The sequence below is a fragment of the Geotrypetes seraphini genome, chromosome 3 (genome assembly GCF_902459505.1).
Source record: "Geotrypetes seraphini chromosome 3, aGeoSer1.1, whole genome shotgun sequence".
NCBI lineage: Eukaryota > Metazoa > Chordata > Amphibia > Gymnophiona > Dermophiidae > Geotrypetes > Geotrypetes seraphini.
This window is the reverse complement of record NC_047086.1, coordinates 111,747,208-111,767,878: the sequence shown is the minus strand read 5'-3', so window position 1 is coordinate 111,767,878 and position 20,671 is coordinate 111,747,208. Positions and strand designations below refer to the sequence as shown.

The window sequence follows — 20,671 nt, the reverse complement described above, 5'->3', positions numbered from 1 at the left end:
ATTTTCTCTTCTAGCTACTGTGAGAGAGCTGAAAGCAGATTGCAACACAGATCCTGTCAGGTCACAGTGAGTACACAGGCTGACAGCCTATGAGAGGCAACGGGGGGAGTTTGGAAAAGTGGGGGTTTTGAAGGTTCTGGATGTCCCCCCTCTTGAAAAATCCTAAAATCATCATTTTTAGAGTTTAGGAGGTGAAAGATATCACAATTTTGGCATGAATTTTTTGATAGTAGCCATCTTGGGTTTTTAGTGATCTTTTTTTTCTGAAGTTCCCTGCTTCTTCAAAACTACATATTTTGCCTGGAAACATAACAAAAATTTACTTCGATACTGCAGTACCGGTAAGTTCTATGCGGTTAACAAAAGTGAAATAGTTGCAATTAGATTAAGTATTTTAGTTGCATAAGTAATGTATCTAGTGAACAGATATGTTTTTAAATGTCTCCTAAATAATTGATAGGTACTAGAAGTTGCAATTAAAAGATTTAAGTCCTTGTCCCAAGACACTGCTTGATAAGCGACGTTGATTATATCTTTTAAATTTACACCCTTTGGCAGATGGAGTCCTTAGGATCTCCTCATGTGGATTCTTGCCAGGATTGTGCTAATTTAGTGCTTTTAGAGTGTCCTTGTGCTACGTGGTGCAGCTGGGGGGACTACAATGCCCAGCTTAGCTTCTCCTTTGCTGAAGCAGGTGATCAAATGCTCAGCTAGCCTGGCGGGACGGCTGTCGTTATTTTTGGAACTCGGCACAGCTGGTACTTCTGTCAGCCAGGCTGTGGACCCTCTGCAGCCAAAGAAATGCAAATGCAAGTCCTCTAAAAGTGACCCTCCACCCCAGGAGATGGACACTTTTTCTAAATTTATGAAATTTTTGTGGTCAGAGTTTGACCAAGTGTTCTGAACAGTCTCAATCTGCCTTCGCGGCGTCTCCTAGTGGCCTTTGGGCATGTCTTCGCCTGAGCCTGCGGTGGCTTTTGCGCTACCTGATCCTGAACTGGGGAACCCGGATGCTGATGTTCCCCTTACTGATTCATTGTTCGCAGGTGCAGTGCTTCCTGGAGTGAGAGATCAGAGGCTGTGTGCTGGATCTGCGGGTCCCTCTGCAAATCTCCTCAGGAGAATCAGATCTAGCTTTGGCCTATGAAGAAGCCACACTCCTGGTAGAATGTGCCTTAACGGAAATAGGAGACTGTTTCCCCGAAAGAATGTAGGCTGACAAAATGGCCCTATGGATCCATCTGGAAATCGTAGCCTTGGAAGCGGGAACACCCCACTTAACTGAATGAGTCAGCACAAACAGATTGTCAGAGAGGTGAAACTCACAGGTGACCTCCAGATAATTTGCAGTAGGCTGGAAAAATAGGAAATGTGCAAATATGCCTCTTTGAGATCCAGAGAGGCAAGAAATTCTCCTGTGGCCACTTCTGCAATGACCGAAGTGGAGAAATATATACAAGAACAAGACAAAACAAACCATTGTTGAAATGCATAAGGAAATATTGAAACTGGAAATTGAGAAAGAAGTGCAAGACAATACTCAATGAAAACCTATCAAGAACTGATGACAGTGATTTGTAATGGATATCAAAAAGGCCAAATCAAATATACTGACTGTCTAAATAGAAACCAAAAAACTTAAATGAGAGAGCCTGAACAACTAATAAAAAATTCTTTAATAAATTGTGGATAGTAACTTAAAAATATAGCCAGCAATGATTAATGAATAATTTTGCACAAAACTACATATACCGGAGGATAATTATCAATGTGTGAGCTGCCTTACAGTGAATATAGCATATACAAACTGGCAACTCATTAAATTCTATGTGCTATATAAACAAGAAAAGACAGCACTGCATTAAAAAAATTTGTATTGTGAATACAGTTCAAGTAATCACAATAGCCACATTTATTGTGATTTTATTGATAAATGAACCTGTAGCTGGTGAAAGCAAAAAGAAAGGTTATGGATGTGTTTCAAAAATCAATGCATTCAAACTGACACCTTATTCAATTGTGCTATGTGGTACATAAAAAGACAAGAGGCAGCACCACATTAAAAAAAAATATACATTTTAAAAGCAATACTAATAATCATGCTGGTCACAAACTACATTTGTCGGAGAATAAGTATCGATATGCAAGCTACCTTACATTAGATATAATGCATCCAAACTGCCAACTCATTCAGTTGTGCTATGTGCTACATAAACAACAAGAGGCAGGGCACATTTAAAAAATTTCTTATTGTGAATGCAGTTAAAGTAAATACACTAATCACATTCATTTTGATTTTATCAATTTAAAAAAAACCCATGACTAGAGGCAGCCAAAGGGAAGATTTTGAATGTGCCTCAAAAGTCAGTGCAATCAAACTGACAACTCATTAAATTGTGCTACATAAATACAAAGAGGCAACACAGCATTAAATATATATATATTGTTATTACAATATAAATAAATAATTATGCTGAACACAGATATTGTGATACTATCAGTAAGGGAACCCATAGAAGGAGGAAGCAAAAATGAAAAATCTTAGGGCTAGATTCATAAAGCAAACTGATCGTATACCAATCGGTTTGCAACCCCTTAATGAGCAAATTTCCCTCCAGCCTGATTCACTTACCTCTCCTGCAATCCGCTTCGAATCCGTGCATGCAAATGAGGAGACAGGGACGTGATTCACCAACCAAAATTTTAAAACCAACTGGGCTGGCCAATTAACCCAAGAAGCGACTGCTAGAGACCAGTCAAAAATGTCTTTCCAACTCTCCAGCTCCATAGAAGCCCTGCTCTGCCCCGATCTGTCTCCTGCCTGATCTCCCTGAATGTCGCCCCACTCTGCCCCGATCTTTCTTCTGCCTGCTATCCCCGAATGCTGCCCTGCTGTGCCCCAATCTGTCTCCTGCCTTGATCGCCGCCCTGCTCTGCCCCGATCTGACTCCTGCCTGCCGCCCTGCTCTGCCTCGATCACTGCCCTGCTCTTCCCCATCCATCTCTTCTGCCTGCTCTTACCCTTTCCCGCACTGCGAGCCCATGGTTTTAACCTGCGAGTTTAAAGCGGGTTAAAACCACGGGCTTGCAGGGCTAAAACTAAAAAAAACTAAAAAAAAAAAAGATTGCGGCTCTGGGCATGTGCAGATAGTCTGCGCATGTGTGGGCAGAAAGCGATCTGTGCTGGCAGATAGGGGTGTTCATCCGATCGCCCCCATTTGTATATTTTTCTAGTCTGAATTCTTCAGACTTGCCCGAATTGAGCCCGATCAGGCAGGTTGGTGAATCTGGCTCTTAGACGTACCTCAAAAATACAAAAAGACACTGTCGATGCAAGGCAGGAAGTTCAAAATGCCGGTGCCGGCAGTAAATATAACAGCTGACGTGATTGCATCATACCATGAGTATGTATGCAACAGTTGTACCGGTTGATAAATATGAATGGAAATTATGTAAAACATTTCACATTGCTTCCTGAAAGAAGAGGTGCATAAACTGAAAATGATACCTTAATAACAAAGCATTATCTTGTGTTGCAATAATGATAATGCATATGGCAAGATATAAAACAGTGCAGAAATGGAGATTGAAGACACTTAAAGAGAAACTGAAGAACTACTGTGAAACAAAAGCATATAATGCAAATATAACAGTGAGGTGAAAAAGTATGTGAGGCAAAAATATTGTGAGTGTACAATTGAAAACACAGTAAAATAAAATAAAGCAAAAAACAGCTACTAGGCATGCCACGTGTTACAAAAAGGTATGAACTTGCATATCAAAAAAATAAGTTATTGTAGTGCATGGCTAGTGAGGCGTGAATCAAAAAAGAAAAATAAGGTATGTGTATATGTACTAATGCAAGGAAATATGTGTGAGTGAAAAATAATCTGGTAACTAAAGAAAGAGGAAAAAAATATGTGTATACCTATATTGTGAAGTCTAAGTTTAGTGTGGCTCCATGTGTGAATGTAAGGAGGAATATGGATAAAAAAGTAAAGCATCTCAAGACTAGAAACAAAGCATATGATTATGGGAAATCTAAGTAAAATGTGGCAACCATATATGAATGTAAGGAGGAATCTGTGAGCAAAAAAAAGACAATGGAAAAAAGGTGAAAATGAAGATTTATGTAATGAAGAATATCACATAATAAAGAAAAATATAATGAAGAAACTTAAACATGGAAATAATGTTTAAAAAAAATAGAAAATAAATAAAACAAGTTGGATTATAAGTAGTACATGGAATTAAATAGTCAATCAAACAATATTTATGCTTACCGATATGATTCCGATAAGCAGTTAGCTAAAATCAAGATAGTATCATGATGTGTAAAAATATATAAAAACATAAAGATATGGGCATAAATACAATCAGTAGGTACAATATAAATTACAGGCATAAAAATAGACTCTGTAGGTACAAGCGCATAAATACAAACTCAGTGGGTACAATATAAAATGATATTAGGGAAATGAAGTAAAATCAATGTCTAAATTGAGTCCATTAGGAGTCAGAGATTGGAAATCAAATATAAGTCTTTGATCCTCTCATAGTAACAAGGTGTCAACATTACCACCTCTCATCCCACATCTTATTGTCTTGAGGACAAGAAACTTGAGATCATCATCATGGTGGCCATATTCATACAAGTGTTCTACGAGATGAGCAGAGGTGATACAACTGTGGTGTTCCACAATCCTTATTCTAATCATTCTTTTAGTTTTTCTAGTGTAGTTCTTCTGGCATAGACATTAGAAGAGGTAAATGACTTGAACAGAGTTGCAATCTAAGTGATGCTTTAAAAAGTAAATTTTTTTGTTTGTGCATGGATGAATAAAACTTGAAGTGTTCCAGGAATGGCGACAGATGCTGCATTTACCACAGCACTGATGGCCAGTAGGAAATTGGTCTTGTTGTGGAGGTACAGAAAGAGGCAACAATGAAGAAACAAGTTTGTCTTTTAAATTCTTCTTGTGAGTATAATGCCCCTTTATCGCTACATGGTGCGACCTCATCTGGAATATTACATTCAATTCTGGTCTCCTTATCTCAAGAAAGATATAGCAGTGCTAGAAGAGGTTTAAAGTGCAACCAGGATATGAGGAAAGATTTAAAAAGTTAGGGCTCTTCAGCTTGGAAAAGAGACGGCTGAGGGGAGATACAATTGAAGTCTACAAAATCCTGAGTGGAGTGGAACAGGTATAAGTGGATCAATTTTTTTTTTCACTCCGTCAAAAATTGCAAAGACTAGGGGACACACAATGAAGTTACATGGAAATACTTTTAAAACCAATAGGAGGAAATATTTTTTCATTCAGAAAATAGTTAAGCTCTGGAAAGCATTGCCAGAGGTTGTGGTAAGATTGGATAGCGTAGCTGGTTTTAAGAAAGGGACAGTTTCCTGGAGAAAAAGTTCATAGTCTGTTATTGAGAAAGATATAGGGGCAGCCACTGCTTACCCTGAATCAGTAGCCTGGAATGTTGCTACTCCTTGGGTTTTGGCCAGGTACTAGGGACCTGGATTGTCTACCATGAGAATGGGCTACTAGGGCTTGATGGACCATTGGTCTGACCCAGTAAGGCTATTCTTAACTAAATTTTTATTCACAAAACAAAGAGTGTTTTTCAAATATATTCCAATACTTCCTGATGATTTTTTGAATATCTGATGCCAGATGGAAATATTTGAGTGTTTTTGTCTTGTTCTTGTATACATTTTCCCATTTCTATATTTCACTCTCATTTTTCACATGTGGTTCTTTCTTTTGATACTTATATACACATTAAAACTATGTTTGACATATACATATCTCCCAAACAGCACTTGTTTTTTGATCTCACAAAGGTGATCTTTGCAGTACAGGTCTTAGACATAAACCACCATAGTTCTTTTCTTCTTTTTCCTCTAAATTTTATGTCGTGACATATTTTGAGATTGTTTTAGTTTCATTAACATATTAATGTGGTGTTCTCAATATATGTTTTTTATGTTCACTTTCATTTTTATTACATTTGTTGTAGCAGTGTTGACCATCAATATAAAATGCTGTTATGCTGTTATGTTTTGTGAAGTTTATTAGATATATAGGTGGGAACATACATGTGTGATGATGTTTCCCAGCAGTCACACACACAGTTATAGCGTTTTGCTAATGACCTGGGTGGAGGAGCACTGAGCACATTGTAAAGAGTCTTTCACTCAATTAAAGCTGTAGATATAAAGCATTAAGAAAACATATAAAAAATAGTAAAAAGCAGTAAGTATAACAGCATTATATATTGATGGATATAGTGTGAATGCTGTACAGCAGGGGTGTCAAACTCAAATCATACAAGAGGCCGAAATCTAAAACACAGGCTAAGTCGTGGGCTGGATTTTTTATTAAGATACTTACCCCCTCCTTTGCTGAAGCACAGCATGGGTCCCAGCACCAGCAGTTGCTCTGATGCTCACAAGACTTCTGTGAGCGTCAGATCAATCGCCGCCATAACCCACACTGCGCACCAGCAAAGGAAGGGTTTAGTGTTAGTAGAAGTGTAGGGAGACAACCTCTCCAACCCCATGCTGGCTATGTGTTACATACAAAATAAATAAAAAAAGACTTTTCCTCTCTTAAGTCCTAGTTCACGGTTGCTGTCTAACACCAGCTCTGGAAGTGTGCAGGATACACATTTCAAATTTGACATATTGTAATCACAAAATAGAAAATAAAATTATTTTTTCTACCTTTGATTGTCTGGTCATTTTGCTTTTAGTCCCAGTTTATCTTTCTGATTTTGTCTATCTTCTAATTCTCTTTTCAGTGTCTGCTGTCCATTTTTTTCTCCTCTTCTCTCTTGCTCCAGTCCCTGTCTCCAACATATTGATTTTTCCCCTTCAATTTTTCTCCTTTTTTCTTTTCTGCCTCTGTCCACTCAAATCTCGCCCTCTTTCTCATCCTTCTCCTTTTTAAATTTTCAGCTACCTATCAATTTTCCATCTCCAGATCCAACTTCTCTCCCTTTCTCTTCCCAACTGGCCCCTGCCTCCCTCCCTCCCCCCCCACCCACACCCCCCCGGTCCACCATTTCTCCCTTTCTCTTCCCAATGGTTCTCCCTTCAAGTATCTTTTTCCCTCTTCCTCCACACTACCCCAGGTCCAACCTCTCTCCCTTCATGTCGCTCTCTTCACAGCCCATCATGCCTTTCCCTCCAGCACTGGTCCCTCTCTCCTCACAGCCCAGCGTCTTTCCCTTCAGCGCTGTTCTGATGCCGCCACCAAGCCAAGGAATCTGCCAGCCTCAGCGATTCAGCAGTGTTGTACATTGCTCCCCCTCCTGCTTTTCGCCTGCCATGGGTCTGTCTCCAATGATGCGCAACTTCCTGTTTCCGCCTGGGTTGACCTCGGCAGACAGAAGACAGGAGGGAGAGTCACGGACAATACTGCCGAATCGCAGCTGAGTTGGAAACCCAAAGACTGCATACTTTTTCTTGTTCTCTTTAGCTATCTGGGGAACAGGGTCATAGCGAACTATGTGTGGGCAATGCAGGCAGGAGCTCCAAAACTGAGTCCTGTCCAGCAGACTTTCCAGCTTGATGGTGACAGACCAGCGCGGGAGGGAGGACACACTGGCCTGTAAGAAGGGGAAGTTCGGGAGCATTGCCGCGGGCCATATAAATAGGTCAGGCGGACTGGATTCGGCCAACGGACCTTGTGTTTGACACGTGCTGTACAGTATAAACAAAGATCCCAAGCAAAATAAGGTAGCAGTGTTGACCACATGACCCCTGAGGCAGGCTCTATTAAGTCGAAACACGGATCATGTCGGGTCAACTTCATTTGTATTTTTTTTTTTTAATAAATCTTTATTGATTTTTCAATCTATAATTGTGCAACAAATGAATCGCAAATATGGGTATTACAAACCAAACACAACAAATGTATAACATTAATGCTCTATTATTTTATTCCCTCCCTCCCATCCAATACAAATATATTAAAATATTCATAAATTCCTATATCAATACCATTTCCATTCCCATTCCCCCACCTCCCCAGGATTTGTATGTTTTAAATTTTTTATTCATTTTCATACATCCACAAGTGTAACATAGAAATTTAAAACAATCTCATAAAACATACACTTGAATTCCTTTCATGTACCACTGTAAATACAATATTATTCTGTATTTATGAACAAAAATAACTGAAATATATGTATTACCTAATATGTATAATAATTGTTATTAAAATTTAAACCCCTCCATTCCCTCCCCTCCCAATACACATAACAATTATAATAAAAATAATGACAAATATTTTATGAGATAAATTAAATAAAATGAAACCCACCCCTGTCCCTTCTTAATAAGATTTTTATTATGGGAAAATGATTTCATGGCTTGGACATGCAGGCAAATGGTCGGGTGATAGACGGACTCCGTGTTAAACAAGCTCTTATTTATACAAATCAGCTCCAAATATCTTTAAATTGGTGAAAAATACTAGGGAACATTTAACAATGGCATAAGATATGCATGTTTACAAGTCCACAAAATGAAAGACTATTCTTCTTTACAATATTTAGCCAATGGCTCCCAAAATCCATAAAATTCTTCAATCGTCCCTTTTCTTTGGCCAAACAACGTTCCATTTTATAAGTAAAACATAGGATTTCCCACCAAAATGAATGACTTAACCTATCCCAGTTTTTCCAGTTTCTCAAAATAAGCTGCATGGCAACCCCTGTCATTACTAATAGAAGCTTGTTATTACTCGCAGATAGTTGACTTTTAGCTCTCATAAGAGTACCAAATAAAATAGTATCATAAGATAAAGCCACTGGTTTTTCTAATATATTATTTACTTGGTCCCAAATAGACCTTCAAAATTGCAGTCTCAAGGGACAATAGTATACTAAATGATCTAAAGTTCCTGCTTCAAGATGACAATGCCAGCATCTATTAGACTTGGAACTATCTAATTTATGTAAGCGAACTGGGGTCCTAAAAACTCTATGCAATAAAAAGAACCAAGTTTGTCTCACAGATGCTGACATCGTACATCTCATCCTCCAAGTCCATATTCGTGGCCATTGAGACGCAATAATCTGTTGCTTTATCTCAATGCTCCAAATGTCACGAAGACCAGTTTTTGGTTTGTTATTCAAAAATCCAGATATCAATTTATACCACTGAGCGGCCTGGTGCCCCAGAAAGTCCGCCTGAAAACATAAGATTGGTAAGCTATATTGATTTTTAAGATTTTTCCATTCAGGGAACCCTTCCTGAATGGCCTGCTTCAACTGCAATAATCTATATTTTTGTGAATTATTAAGACCAAATTTATGTTGCAATCGTGAAAATTCAAGCAGCTTTCCATCAGATATTACATCGTCCAGAGTACGTATGCCCGCCTTCATCCAATGTTTCCAGATGATCTTAAACCCGCCAATTTGAATCTTGGAGTTAAGCCATAGGGACTGACAGGTGGACTTATGAATTCAAATGGGTGTTAAATTATTTATATATTTTAATATCTGCCACGTGTCCAGAAAAATCCTATTGTCCTTATATAATCTTGGCAACTTGATACTCAACACATGACTTAATCTCAGTGGAGACAGGAGTTGCCATTCCAACCACAGCCAATTCGGAAGATTTTCCATGAGCTCAGGGAGGATCCAATAAATACCCTGATGCATAATATAGGCTTGCTGATACCTATAGAAAATGGGAAAATTTACCTCACCCGCCTCAATTGGTTTTTGCAAAGATACTAAAGCAATTCTCACAGCTTTACCCAACCAAATAAATTTAGTCGGAATACTGTTTAACTTTTTATAAAAGGACCCCTGCAAAAAAACTGGCAACATACCCAGTTGATAACAAACCACAGGCAAAATCATCATTTTAATCATTTGAACTCTCCCCCACCAAGACAAGATGTAAGGGGTTCCATTGCTCACACATTTCCGTGACCTTCAGCAATAAGGATTTTTCATTTACTTTCATTGTTTCTTCCAATGTACTTTTTATCCAAATACCTAAATATTTTATACCCTCTTCCTTCCAAAGAAAGGGGAATGAATCAAATAATCCTTTTGAACAATGTACATTTAGTGGAAGAACCTCTGATTTACTCCAGTTTATTTTATAACCAGAGAATTTTCCAAATTGATCAATCAAATCCAGTAAATGTGGGATGGTAGATTCAGGGTTCCTCAAATGAAGCAAAATATCATCTGCGTAAGCAGAGACTTTATATTCCCGACCTGTATAAGGAATACCCTGTATTTCATTTGCCTGCTGAATAGCTAACAACAAGGGTTCCAAAACAATATCAAAAAGCAAAGGAGCTAGCGGACATCCTTGTCTAACTACCTTCTCCAGATGAAAACATTCAGAAAAACTATTATTAATATATAATATGGCAAAAGGGGAACTATACAAGGCTTGAATCATTTGTATAAATCCGGAACCAATTCCAAACCAATCCATTACTTGATACATAAAAGTCCAATCTACACGATCAAAGGCCTTCTCTGCATCCAAAGTTACAGAAAAGGCCGGATCATCCATTGCTTTTGTCAGATTCAACAAATGAAAGGCCAGTCTGGTGTTATTTGAAGAGTGTCTTTGAGCAACGAATCCTGTTTGATGCATACCAGTAATATAAGGGAGAGCCTTGGCTAAGCGTAAAGCCAATAACTTAGCTAAAAGTTTACTTCTATGTTAATCAAAGAAATAGGCCTATAGTTTGAAACCAAAGTGGGATCTTTATTTGGCTTTGGCAAGACAATTGTTAAAGATTCTGCCATAGTACCTGTAATACAACCTTTAGTCAGTTGAGCCTGATATAAATTTAATAGATGAGGTAATAGGGTATTTTGAAATGCTTTGTAGAACTCTACAGTGAAACTATCACCACTGAAGCATATCCAACTCTAAGGGACTTCAATGCTAATTGTAATTCCTTCATTAATATAGATGCATCTGGATTTTTTTGTATATGCTCGGGAATTTTCGGTCCCTTAATTGATTTTAAAAACTCTAATCCATCTTTTTCTTTATTTGAATAAAGCACAGAAGAATATAAAGATTTATAGTATTTCACAAATTGTTTTAAAATAGTTCCAATTTGGGAATGAATTTCTCCACTTTCATCTTTAATGGCCACAATTTTTACTTTCCTTTTTTTAGCTTTAAGATAATTAGCAAATAATCTTCCCGCTTTATTCGAGTTTCCATAATACAGAACTTTTTGAGAAAACCACTCTTTCCTAGCCATTTGAGAAGAAATTTCATTATGTTGCTTTTAATAGGGCCTCTAAAGTATTTTGTTCCCACTTCAAGGCTAATTGAGATTCCAAATCCTTAATACTTTGTTCCAAATTTGAGAACTCCAATCTAAGCTGCTTTCTAGCATACGCAGAATCTGAAATAATTTGCCCTCTCATGGTAGCTTTAAAAGCATCCCATAAAGTTGCTAAAGAAATTTCCTCAGAATCATTTATTTGAAAGTACTCCTTCATTTTTAGTTGAAATTCCTCAAAGCTAGAAGAACTCCTGCGTCGGATGCAGGATGTCCCGGCAGCGTCGGTGCCCCCGCTGGAGACGCCTCAGAGGGGCGGGAATGAGGCGATCTCCTTGGGACTGGAGACTACGCTGAGCCCCGACGCTAGGGCACCTCCCCCACCTCCTCAGGTTACCAGCTCCCCACGAGAGGAGGAGCTGCCGGTAGAAGGCAGGCATCTACCCTCGGAGGCCAGGGAGAACAGTGAGGGGAGCGTGGAGATGGACTCCCTGAGTTTTCAGGTGAGTCCAAAGAATATTGAGGAATTGGAAACATCAGGGACTACTTCAGGCCAGCAGAAGGATTACCAGGAACAGCTGAAAACTGGTGAGACTATTCAAACTTTTAATTCTTCATATGTTATTGAAAAACCCAGAGAAGTAACACTGGATTCAATTTGGGATTTGGTGGCTGACCTAGCCAAGTCTGTCAAGCCCCAGCTTTTGCAGCTGGAAAATAAAATTACTCTTCAAGAAACTGAGATAAAAAATATAAAAGTTGAAATTGGTGAATCTAAGAATTCTATTGAGAATATACAACAGGAATTAAAAGCATCAAAACAGCTTAATGAAGTAATAATAAAAGATAATACAAATATGCGTAGAAAATTGGAAACTTTGGAGAATTTTTCGCGTAATAATAATCTCCGACTGATTAACTTTCCTAAGATACCCTTGGTGACGCCTAGGGATATGTTGAAACGTTATATGTTGGAGATTTTGGGTATTCCAGAGGATACATTACCACCATTTACTCAAGTATATTACCTACCAACAAAACCTATTAAATCACCATCTAAACAACAGGAGAAAAAATCAACCAATTAATGTTTCAGCAATTTTGGAACTTTCGGATAGAGAGCTTGCATCTCCGGCAACATTGCTCTTACCCCAGATAAAAACTGGTTGCTTAGATTGTTCTTTAGAAACAAAATGAAAGAATTCCTTGGACAAAAAATATTAATGTTTCCAGACTTGGCACGGGAAACCCAGAGAAGAAGACGAGAGTTTCTTTTGTTGAAACCAGGAGTTATATCTCTTGGTGGGACTTTTTTTCTTCGACACCCTTGTAAATGTGTAATACAATACCATATGAAGAAATATGTATTCTTTGAACCATTCCAGTTGACAGCCTTTTTGGTAGGAACTCGGCTGGATGAAGGAAAATCAAAATCAAAGTGAAGTGCATTGGAATAATGATATCCTTCCTCAGCCAAGGGATCTTGTTTTCCTAATATTTGAATTGATAGTTGTTAGTATTTGTTACTAAGTCCGCCTTATCCTTCTTGGATCTAATTTTGAGGACTTGAGCTGAATTTAAGCTAAAAATTTATTTTATTTTACTTGATTACCATGTATTTTACTTTTGAGTATTATTTTCCTGCTTTTCTTCAACTTTCTGTACAAGTGGATACTTGATTTATAACATGTAAAAATTTGATAAATAAATAATTTTAAAAAAAAAGAAATTCCTCAAAGCTAGAATCTGAAAGCAATGTATTATTGAACCTCCATACAGGTCTATTATATTCTTGCTCTTGAACTTTGAATTTAATCCATACTCCACCATGATCTGTTAAAACGATTGGATCAATGGTGGCTTTTACAATCCATTGCACAGAAGAATCCAACACAAAACCATAATCTATACGTGAAAAAGATTTATGAACATGGGAATAAAAGGAAAATTCCTGAGCATTATAATTTAGGATTCGCCATAAATTCTTTAACAAGTTCAAGTTTATTAGGATTTTATATACCGCCTATCAAGGTTTTCTAACTGAGTTGGAAATATTAAATCTATGCAGATGATGTCCAATTAATCATCCCATTAAAGAAACGGGATGTGAAGACTAAACTGAGGATTAAGAAGAGCCTGGAGAAGATCTTCGGTTGGTTTCATACAAATGGTCTAGTAGCCAACAAGGAAAAAAACTGAACTACTTCTGATTAACAGAAGGGAACTGCCCAATATATCAACTAACTCTGAATGGAAATACCATAAAATCCACAGAGTGTGAGAAACCTAGGGGTATGGCGGAACCCAAACTTATATATGTCGATACAAATTCAACACATTGTAAAAAAGGCTTATGGAAAACTCTACTGAGTCAGAGGGCAAGCAATGTCCAATGTAGTAATATCCTTGGTACTCCCTATTTTGGACTACCTGTAATACAATCCTGCTAGGTGTTCCTAAGTGCATGATCAAACATACAGATAATACAGAATGCAGCAGCAAGACTTCTGCTGGGAAAATCGAAATATACAAGTGCCACTCCGATTCTGAAAGAATTACATTGGCTCCCTATTGAAGGTAGAGTAAAATTCAAGATCATGTTGTTGATACACAAAATCATTCATCTTTCAGAACTGCATTACTTAGCAACCTGACTACACAACCATACTACAACACACACACTTTACTCGAGTCACAAATACTTGTTGGAAATACCATCTTTCAAAGACATCAAATATAAAAGTGTCAGGAAAAGAATGTTCTAAGTTGTGACTCAATTGTGATAGAACTCCCTACCAAAGAAATTAAAGCTAGAAAAAGTTACCAAAAAGTTCAAGAAAGGTATGAAGACCTTCCTTTTCGCAGACTACTTTAATATAAGAATCATCCAGGTGAGGTAATTAATATGGTAGTAGCTCACTAGTTTATAGTTAATACATGATAGGATGAAGCAGGATATATAAAGGAAATTTAAATTATAATTATGATACATTTAAATGACAACTAAAAGTTTTAGTATGTATAGTTATAGAGAGAGGCTAATTACCGTATTTTTCGCTCCATAAGATGCACCCTAGATTTAGAGAAGGAAAACAAGAAAAAAAAACATTCTGAACCAAATTCTCCCTGCCAGGCTCTGCACTCTGTCCCCCCCTCCCTGTCAGGCTCTGTACCCTGATTCCCCCCCCCCACCCGGTGGTCTAGTGGTAGGCCGGGGCAGGGCACAGAGCAGGCAGGCCTAGTGACAAGCAAGCAGGCCCCACACACCCCAGTACCTTAAATCATCCCCCCATACAACCACATGACCCCCAGTACCATAAATCATCCCCCCATTCAACCATGTGCCCCCAGTACCTTACATCATCCCCTTATCCCCCCACGTGACTCCAGTACCTTAAATCATCCCCCATACCCCCATGTGTCCCCAGTACCTTAAATCATCCCCCATACAACCACGTGCCCCCTAGTACCTTAAATCATCCCCCCATGTACCCTCCCAGTACCTTTTTTAATAATCCATCCCCCCCCCCCCCCCCCGGTACCTTCTTGTGGATGGTTAGTGGGGTTACTGAGACCCTTTTTCCTCTGATTTAATTATCTATCTTTGGCTTATACAAGAGATTCTGTGGTTCTGGTTATAAATTCGCTAGACCACCAGGTACGAGGCATCGGGCGGGTGTTTGGGATTAAAGATGCAGCAGTGGTGGGGTTTTGTTTTGTAAAAATATTCAGCGGCGGGGGGGATGGTAAGATATGAGGCGGCGGGGGGGTAAAATGCGGCAGCAGCGGGCTTAAATTTGTATCTTCCCTTCATAAGATGCACTTACATTTCCATCCCATTTTTGGGGGTGAAAAGTGTGTCTTATGGAGCGAAAAATATGGTTTATAAATAAGTATAATGAAGGGATATAGGAAATAGTATTCTTTATCATTGAGTCAATCAATAGTTAGACTAGGTAAATGATTTGTACATGTATATGTATGCTGGACATATTAGAAACAATCTAATTCTGTATGTAACACCATTACTAAGCTATTTTATCATAACTCCAGCAGTGTTGTGTTACTATTTGACTATAGTTCATATTTTATAGCTTGCGTATTTTACTGTCATTACTGAAGTTAATGTTCATATTTCCATCAAAGCTGCTCATGTAACCACTCTGAATTGACTTCATAGTCATTAGATCATGGTATAGAAGCTTTAACCCTTTAATGGGCAGATGGTGAAACAGCTGCTTTATGTAACTTGATGTTGAACGAGAGCAACAGTGCCAAGTAACATGCATTTGGAAATGCAAATCTCCAATAAGAGACACATGCTTCTGAGCAACAGTACCAAATAAAGGGTTAAATAAACATTAAACAAAAAATATGAAGACTCCAGTTGATGAGGGACCCTCAAGCTATGCCAGCTGAAGACTTCTCTGAAGGTAGACAAAACTCCCCTTTACTAAGCTTGGCAGGCAGCAGCAGTGTCCCTAAACCACAGATTATGGCCTCTCAGTGGCTTAAGGATGCTGCCAGCAACTGCTACACTTGGTAGAAGGGAGTTTTAGCTACCTTGGAAAAGGTCCTCAACTAGTGGTGCTTGGGGATCCCCACCAGCTACAGCAAGAGTCAGAAAGTACTTCAACACTGGAGAAATAAAAACAGAAATGCATTTCCTTTTCTGTTGAACACAATACAAAGACATCTGCTATATACATTTCCTAAAGCTAACATATTTCAATCAATAAATTCTTTTATTTACAAATACCTTTGTTGTCTGGAGATTAATTTTTCTATCAAGTTGGTTTCAGTTTCTCTTTTTCTGCTTTCCTGTCTTCTGCAATTCTTCTTCAAGCAGTTTCTCTCCATCTGTCTTTTCTTCTCTCTCCCCCATCTTGTTCCATTTCACCATTACAACGGCCTCTGACATATTAACCTTTCCATTTAACTCTTTCCTCCCTTTTTTCTTTTCTAAGTCCGCTCAAATTTTACTCTTTCTCCCTTCTCTTTAGTTTTCAGCTACCTATCAAATTTCCATCATCTTCTCTACACCAAATCTTGCAATCAGAAATTTGCAACCTAAATAAATAATTTATTGGAAAATCCGGTGCCATTATCTTATGATACTGTATTATTTGGTACATCAATGAGAGCTAAGAGCCAAATATCTTCTAATAATAATAAACTTTTATTCATTATGACGGGGGTTGCCATACAGCATATTATGAAAAATTAGGACCAGCTAAATTATAGTTCTTTATGTCGCATCTTTAAAATGGAGAGGGTAATAGCCTTACAACAGGGGAATTTTAAGAAATTTCAGGATGTTTGGGAGCCATTAACAAAATATTGTAAAGAATGAATATTGTTTTTTCTTTTTGAACATACACGTTGGGGTGGTTACTTTATGGTTTCTTATGTTTAAGGACAGTTGGGTATGTGGGAGGGAGAGATATTGGATTTGAATGAGACTTGGATAGAATATTAAGTGATGTTTAAGTGTAAAATGATTTTATCCTTTATTGCACTTTTTGTAAGTTTTGAAAATGAATAAAGAATTAAAAAAGAAATAAATTTACAACCCACATGTTCAAGAATGATGTGCTTATTTACTAGAAAGAAGATTATAAAGATAAGTATCTAATCTTATTCAGTCCAACTAACTTTTGAAAGCTATGCTTCAATCATCAGGTCATCCATAGCCATTCTATATTCACCTGATGAAAGGATCATAGTGCTTGAATGCTAGACACAGAGGTAACAGCTTGTTCATTGAACTTCATTAATGCAAATAACTACACTCTGTGGAAATTACTGGTCTTCACAACCGGGAACAGAAAGTTGTTGTCACTACTGGCATCTCAAATATTTGTTTAGGAAAGGTATGATAAAGCATTATTTTTATATTGGTTTCTGGAAGATGTTTCAAAGGCTGTTTAATCTTATACTATTTTCCTTTTGTAGAGTGAAATTGAAGAGCTAAAGATGACCGTACAATCAACGTGAAGTCACTAAGTCCATGATTTATCAGGAATTCAGAGACTGCACGTGAAGATGAATTACTTCAGAATCTTCATTGCTGTTGTCCACATGCTCCGAAAAAAATATTACATGAATATAATATAAATATTGATATAGTGAATTTTTTTGCCAATGAGAAAAAAAGCCTTAATTCTTACTGTGCTGGAATTGCAGACCTTTGTTTTTAGGTTTGCTTAAATATACTACTGAATCTGTATAAAAGAGGGAATTCTTAATAGATTTTTATTGAATACTTATGTAATTTTTAAAGAAGTCTATCCAGTAAATAAGGTGATACCTTTGAGTAACATATAACATAGTCTATTAAGGAGGAACCAAATATAGCCTTAGTTTAATTGAAATTGTTACTTTTCCTGTACATGGAGAAGGGGGGGGATATCTGATATTTGTATTTTTGACTTATTTGCCAGGCTTACCCAGGGCTACATACATATGTGCCTTTATGTCTACAATCCAAGTATTAACATGTTTGTTTTTGGAGGTGATAGGATGTAGGAATCTGAATTTACTATAAAGCAGATAAATCACCTATGCAGAATAGTTGTAATTAATGATGCAATGATTTAACAAGATAATGTCACTTGCACTAAAGAAGTAATAGAAGGTAATTTATTATATCATATACTTTGGATCTGAATCAAACATGTATGTTGAGATTACATATACAATAGAAAACAGAATCAGCCTATCTAGATGATGAAATTGAAGGTTCATTTCACCATACAAAACTTTTGAATCAGGATGTATAGGCTATTATGATATTCTACTTGACCTGAAGAATTACAAGTTATTATTCAAAACTGAAAGTAAATAATGTTAGAAGAGCTATAGTTAACTTCAGTAAGAGGTGCACTATTAGGGCCTTAGCAACATATATTAAATACATTTGTTTCTTAAGTCCTGAAAATGTAATAACTAGTATTTTCACTGAAGTCTGTTCCTACCTTTAGACTCCTTAATGATCACTCTATAGTAAAATCATGAAAGCGAGCATTTCAAAATTAGTGTGTCATAGTGTAGAGACTTTGAGGGGCATAATAAAAAAAACGTCTAAGTCCCCTTTTGGCCTAAGTCCCTAAATACTGAAAGTCCCTAAATGTTGAAAGTAGGCAGCAAGGAAAAGTCCATTCTCAAAAAAAAAATCCAAAATAAGGCTTTTTTTGAGAATGGCCTAACTCTACATTCAGCAGTTTAATCGTCCAGACCACCACTATGTCTAACCTTAAAATACATTCCCAACCAAAATATCGCCCAAGTCCCAAACGCTCAAAACAAGATCTTTTAGGCGAAGGAGGAGGCCAATCCTTTTACTAAAACCAGGATTCTGTAACCAGCATCTGTAAAAAAAAAAAAAAAAAAACACCAGTTACAGAATCTTGGGGGAATCCCCCCCACACCCACACCCACAATGATCGCAGCAGGAGAGATTTCTAATCTCTCCTATCGAGATCCTCCCCCCCCCGAACTGGCACAAACTGGCAGGAGAGATGCCCAATCTCCCCTGGACAAAGCCCCAATACCAGCAGAAGGGAGCCCAGGCCCTCCTGCCGAAGGCGCACCCCCACCCCCGACAAACCGAATCCTTGGTTGGCCTATGTGCCTAAGGCCCCACCCATAGGAGGGGCCTTAGGCAACTGGCCCAATTCCAGTTGGCCCAGGTGCTTAAGGCCCCTCCTGTGGGTGGGCCTTAGGTGCCTGGTCAGTCAGGCCCTAGGCTCCTCCCTGATGCATCCCACAATGCACTGGAAAAGGGCAGGCCCACCATTCCGAGGATGGGCCGGATGGACGGACAGTGGTCCTGTCCGGCCAACTTTAAGGTTAGTTAGAGGAGTGTCCGGGGTAGGGGGGGTCGGGGTAGTGGGGGGGAGGTTCAGGGTGCATTTGTGTGTGTGGGGGGGGTATGCCTTTAGCAGGAGGGCTTGGGATCCCTCCTGCCTATATTTGGGTTTGTCAGAGAGGGGGTGCGCCTTTGGCAGTAGGGCTTGTTTGTGATCCCTCCTGCCAGTATTCAGGTTTGTCGGGTTTGGGGTGCACCTTCGGCAGGAGGGCTTGGGATCCCTCCTGCCGGTATTGGGGGAGTGCCGGTAGGAGAGATTGTACAACAATCAGAGCTGATAGGATCTGGATATATTTGTAATGTTTCCTCAATCCTCCTTATTTTCATAAGAAGCCTCAGCCCCACCACTCCACCGCTGTATTATCTTATAACTGCGGGAAGGATTACGTGGTGCCGCATCTCTTCTGCTGGTTCGGGGGGGGGGGATCGCAATCACTACAGGAGAGATTAGGTATCTCTCCTGCTGCAATCGTTGTGGGGGGGGGGGGGGGGGTGGACAGGTTGCCTGGGCTGGAATTTATACCTGTTTTGACTTGGTCTAAGTCAAAACGTATAAGTTCCATTTGGCAACCTGTCAACCCTTTTTTGTTATGGCTGCCAGACAACTAAGTCCAGGTTGGCCCACCTCTTGCCCTTTCCCCTACTCCAAAAATGCCTCTCTTCGCTCTGGGCGTTCAGAGGCAGGGTAAAGGCCTAAGCTGGTTTTAGATACATCTATAACAGTGGTCTTAAACTCAAACCCTTTGCAGGGCCACATTTTGGATTTGTAGGTACTTGGAGGGCCTCAGAAAAAAATAGTTAATGTCTTATTAAAGAAATGACAATTTTGCATGAGGTAAAACTTTATAGTTTATAAATCTTTTCTTTTGGCTAAGTCTTAATAATTTATAGCTAAAGAGACATATGATCAAGAAACTGTTATTATTTTGCTTTTGTGATTATGATAAACATACCGAGAGCCTCAAAATAGTACCTGGTGGGCTGCGAGTTTGAGACTACTGATCTAAAACCAGCTTTGATTATCAGTACTTGGACGATCTGTCTTTTTGATCATCCAAGTACTGACTTAGGCCACTTTTTGAATGATGTTTTTTTTTTATTATGAGCCCCTTTGTGTTTTATATTTATTTTTAGGCTGAAAATATCCCCCTGGGTATGAAATCAGATATGCATATTTTCAAGATTGCATGGACTTCTCTGTAATTACTGTAAAGAGTTGATCTACAAGAAAATAGCAATTGTAACAGCCTGTCCTTTACCCCCTAATCCAGTATTTTATTAAGGGAATATTGCAGACACTAGAGAATATTAGCCTATTTATCAATTACAGTTCTGACATTTTCCCCTTATTTTTCCTATTAAATGATTCATGTTTTTTTAGATCAACAGATCTCACCTATATCAATTTGGGATAGGTCCCACTATAGTATTTGGGAAACTATCTTTTTCAAGTTTCTTCATGCTAGTCTAAATCAGTGTTTTTCAACCTTTTTATACCTAT

General features: G+C 38.4%; 1 protein-coding gene across 3 annotated transcripts in view; it reads left to right on the top strand.

Annotated features, from left to right (window-relative positions):
* Nucleotides 1-19,138, top strand: part of CD2AP (CD2 associated protein) — a 372,249-nt gene extending 353,111 nt beyond the window's left edge. For all 3 annotated transcript variants that reach the window (XM_033938468.1, XM_033938469.1, XM_033938467.1), the window contains one exon: nt 17,256-19,138. In XM_033938468.1, the coding sequence (XP_033794359.1) occupies nt 17,256-17,297 (42 nt within the window). In that variant the 3' untranslated portion in view covers nt 17,298-19,138. The remainder of the gene's footprint in view (nt 1-17,255) is intronic.
* Nucleotides 19,139-20,671: the final 1,533 nt, after the last annotated feature.